This window comes from Diaphorina citri, unplaced genomic scaffold (assembly GCF_000475195.1).
Source record: "Diaphorina citri unplaced genomic scaffold, Diaci psyllid genome assembly version 1.1 scaffold754, whole genome shotgun sequence".
In the NCBI taxonomy this organism is placed as follows: Eukaryota; Metazoa; Arthropoda; class Insecta; order Hemiptera; family Psyllidae; genus Diaphorina; species Diaphorina citri.
The window spans coordinates 89,200-93,726 of NW_007378187.1; the positions used below are offsets into that span (position 1 = coordinate 89,200).

The following is a 4,527-nucleotide window of genomic DNA, read 5'->3' on the forward strand; positions in this document are numbered from 1 at the left end:
AATATTTAAGCATTTTTTTTTTTTTTTTTTCCAGTTAGGCGCTTTAACCTTTGGTAAGGTCGTTCGCGCCGCCTTTAAGCATTTTAAACTTCAACTTCAAACAGATATTTGGTGATGTTGAAATGTGGAAGATTTTTCTGTCCCGAAAGCGAAGAAAAAAGAGAGGATAGGAGAAGGCCACAGCCGTTGCGGGAGGAGGCGGCGGAGAAGGAGGGTGTATAGTGACAGTGACAAACATAATTGAATTTTTATCTGGAAAATATTTAACTCAATTAAGGAGCGCGGTAGCGCTCCGCCCCGCCAAGTCAAGAATAAATGAAATCAGTGGTGTGACGTAAGCGTTTATTTTATGGGATTACCTTTTGTTTTTTACTACACCCATTTTAATAGTCCTACAATTAACTAAGTGTCAAAATCTTATCTCTGGCCAAAGCGAGTTTTTTTTACCTGCTTAGGTTACATATGTAGGTAGGTACCTTTAAGTTAGAACTACATAAAGGTAACTTTTTTTTACTTATAGGTAACTGATACTAACTTTATGTACACAGTACGAGTACACATGTATAACTACAGAAGTACATACCTTGCATTAAATTAATTATAATAAAAACTTATGCTTGCTCTTGAAAGCTTGATGATAAATTTCACGCTCAGAACACACGGGGTAAAAAACTGGTGGAAAAGTCAGAACCATGTAGAGCAGGGGTTCCCAAACTTTCGAGTACTGTGTACCACCTGACACAGTTCTTTTGGCGTACCACCAAACATCAAACTTGTGTGGTTTGGGGTTTAAATAAAGACATTATAGGGCCGCAGGCGAAATTTTTTTGTTAATTGTTGTACGATGTCACAACGATTTTTTAATGCACGAATTATATATATATATATTTTTTTCTCTCCCAACTAGGGTTACCAAATTTGTTTTCCGTATTTCGCGATAAACCATAAAAATTGGGTTTTCAAATGTCTTTGCGAACCTACCACTAAAAATACTTAAATTAGGAACCTCTCATGTAGAGCAACATGCTAACGAGTTATGTGTGTTTTAAATGTTTATTTAATTCCTATCTCTCCACCGTAGAACGAATTTGAGCGTGATGATGGCGATAAATAATTAATTTAAATTATTGTTATTTAATGTGAGCCATGTGAGCCAGATAAATGTTAACCACGATTAAATTCTGTGCTCGTGGCCTCGTACGGTGGATGGTGGAAAACGAAAGCAAAATATTTAAGCATTTTAAACTTCAACTTCAAACAGATATTTGGTGTTGAAATGTGGAAGATTTTTGTCCCGAAAGCGAAGAAAAAAGACAGGATAGGAGAAGGCCACAGCCGTTCCGGGAACGGACCTTATCAGTTGAGAAGGAGGGTGTATAGTGACAGTGACAAACATAATTGAATTTTTATCTGGGAAATATTTAACTCAATTTGAGAAATATAAATGAAATCAGTGGTGTGACGTAAGCGTTTATTTTATGGGATTACCTTTTGTTTTTTACTACACCCATTTTAATAGTCCTGGAATTTCAATTTCGAGTTCAAAAATCTATTTTTTTCCTCTCAATCGCTCACAAGTCTAGCTATTGTAATAATATTTCCTTTATTCCATATTAGTATTAGGCCTTTACTTTAATCCCAATCTGTTTTCATACTTTTCCTCCCTCATTAGAATCATGTTCCCACAATGTACTTTCTATTTGACTCATGCTGTGCTACTCCTCCTTATAGCTTTTCCTTTAGCGATTGATGCAAATCACTAACTACTCCTCCTTTAAAGTATCTAAATTTCCTGATAAGATATTTCGCTATATCCAACAGACCATCTTTCAGGTCACATATAGGTCATATTGAGTTACCTGATCTGGCAAATCAAACGTCAATACTATCATCTTAAAATCAACCTGTCATCGTTTCCAAGCTACAAGTTTTGAGAAGATAGAATTAAAGAAAAAATCTGCTGGGAAATACATTTATTTAAAGAAAAACATTGTACTCAGATTTGTTCTCTCTGTTCATGTTAATGGAAAATCTATTCGTTCATGTAGGTATACATAATACGAACTCATGAACTGTGTTTGTGCATTGTTTAGCATTACATGCTTGTGTGCAGCTGTGCATTGTAGAAACAAACTAGATTTTCATGCTTGTATACGCAATATTTTCATAAGAATCATAGCATTATACCATTTTAATGTTTTTATAAAAGAAAGTTCTCCTTTAGGGCTTTATATCAATTCTCAATTTATCTATCTCGAATATTTTTCTTTGCTTACATCGTAGAAAAACGCAACATACCTACCTACACTCGAGTTAACGACCCATTCCCTTGTAGGTTGAAATCCTCAACAATGCATATCCTTTCGTCCTTTTGAACATTTCAAAAAAATATATTTTTCTCGTATGATTATGCCCATGTCTGTACAGAACATCACCGTAAATAGAGTAAGAAACATTTCGTGAGTTGTTTTCTAATAGATTTCTGTGCTCGTTTGGTTTTTCTTTCAGTTGACATGACGATGACATTGAATCCTAATGGTGTTGGTGTTAAGGCGGAACCGCTCAGCACCTGCCGTCAGTAAATAATGTCAAACCAAATTTAGGTAGTCTAAATTTTTTCGTGAGAAAGAAAAAACAGTCCTTTGGTTGCAGAAATTACTTTCGAAGGTACGTGAGTATGTATAGATAACTACATAATTGTTTTGCTTGTTCTCATTTTGTCCCCAGATCATCGGAGTGGTGTCTGTGTTTTTCATCTGCATTTCAATATTGTCGTTCTGTCCATTAATGTAGATATTAATATTTTAACATCTGGAGAAAATTGGAAAGAGAACAAAGACTGGTTCGCATAAAATATTGAAGAAAAGGCATTGTTCAAAATGTTGTACCGTTCCTCTCCTCCATTGTTCCTCTCTCTCCCTCCTTCTTCTCTCTCTCTCTCTCTCTCTCTCTCTCTCTCTCTCCCTCCCTCTCCCTCTTTGTCTCTCTTTACTATTTTATATTCCTACCTTAACATTGCTTCATCTTAAAATAAGATGTTCAAAAATTCTTTTTTTTTTCTCTCCAACTGTCCAGAGACTGTCCAAACACTTCGAAAGCAATACTTCCTAAAGGATATAAGGTAGCCCTCGTCCAAGACAATGACTTCAAGAGGAAGAACTAGAAGCGAGCTTTGATCTTCTGTGTTGTTTTTGTCTCCTCAGATATGGGAAGACAGGTCAGGATTTTCCAAGATTCCATCGATTTTCCAAGATAGGATAGAATTTAAATAACATATCTGCCTACACTCGAGTTAACGACCCATTCCCTTGTATGTTAAAATCCTCAACAAATGCATATCCTTTCGTCCTTTTGAACATTTCAAGAAAATATATTTTTCTCGTATGATTATGCCCTAATTATGCCCATGTCTGTACAGAATATCACCATAAATAGAGTAAGAAACATTTCGTGAGTTGTTTTCTAATAGATTTCTGTGCTTGTTTGGTTTTTCTTTCAGTTGACATGACGATGACATTGAATCCTAATGGTGTTGGTGTTAAGGCGGAACCGCTCAGCACCTGCCGTCAGTCCCAGGACCGATAAGACTGACACCAACTGTCCAGAGACTGTCCAAACACTTCGAAAGCAATACTTCCTAAAGGATATAAGGTAGCCCTCGTCCAAGACAATGACTTCAAGAGGAAGAACTAGAAGCGAGCTTTGATCTTCTGTGTTGTTTTTGTCTCCTCAGATATGGGAAGACAGGTCAGGATTTTCCAAGATTCCATCGATTTTCCAAGATAGGATAGAATTTAAATTTCGAGTTCAAAAATCTATTTTTTTCCTCTCATTCGCTCACAAGTCTAGCTATTGTAATAATATTTCCTTTATTCCATATTAGTATTAGGCCTTTACTTTAATCCCAATCTGTTTTCATACTTTTCCTCCCTCATTAGAATCATGTTCCCACAATGTACTTTCTATTTGACTCATGCTGTGCTACTCCTCCTTATAGCTTTTCCTTTAGCGATTGATGCAAATCACTAACTACTCCTCCTTTAAAGTATCTAAATTTCCTGATAAGATATTTCGCTATATCCAACAGACCATCTTTCAGGTCACATATAGGTCATATTGAGTTACCTGATCTGGCAAATCAAACGTCAATACTATCATCTTAAAATCAACCTGTCATCGTTTCCAAGCTACAAGAACGGAATACTTAGTACAAGTAGCATTATTTTTTGTTCTTTTTTTATCATTTTAAATTAAAATAATATTAATCATATTTTTTCTACAAAAAATAATAATAATTTAAATATTTTCTTAAAAAGAAACAAAATACTAACGAAATTCCCTTTTTATATACCTAAGTAATAATTTATTTATAAAAAATATTTTATCTTTTCAAAATTAGGACTTTTCTCGTTTCAAAAGTTTGCTTTTTTCCTTTTTTTTTATTATTTTTTTTTTTTTAACAAGCACTAAAAACATTAGAACATTCGCCTTTCTGTGAGTTAAAGTTGTGGTTTCTGCTGGAAACAC

The 4,527-nt window shown here is 34.7% G+C and overlaps 1 protein-coding gene across 4 annotated transcripts in view; it reads left to right on the forward strand.

The window, feature by feature from the left end:
* The window catches only part of LOC103511796 (potassium voltage-gated channel protein Shaw), a 61,903-nt gene extending 57,622 nt beyond the window's left edge, over positions 1–4,281 (forward strand). Inside the window, exon 8 of one of the 4 annotated variants that reach the window (XM_026825452.1) lies at positions 3,500–4,281. Coding sequence is in view for 2 of the 4 variants with exons in the window: in XM_026825449.1 (XP_026681250.1) it covers positions 3,500–3,585 (86 nt within the window). In the remaining 2 variants the exon portion in view is untranslated. Of the gene's footprint in view, positions 1–2,508; positions 2,581–3,499 lie in introns of those variants that run through there. The other 3 variants (XM_026825449.1, XM_026825451.1, XM_026825450.1) reach the window with 3 other exon arrangements.
* The last annotated feature ends 246 nt before the right edge of the window (positions 4,282–4,527 follow it).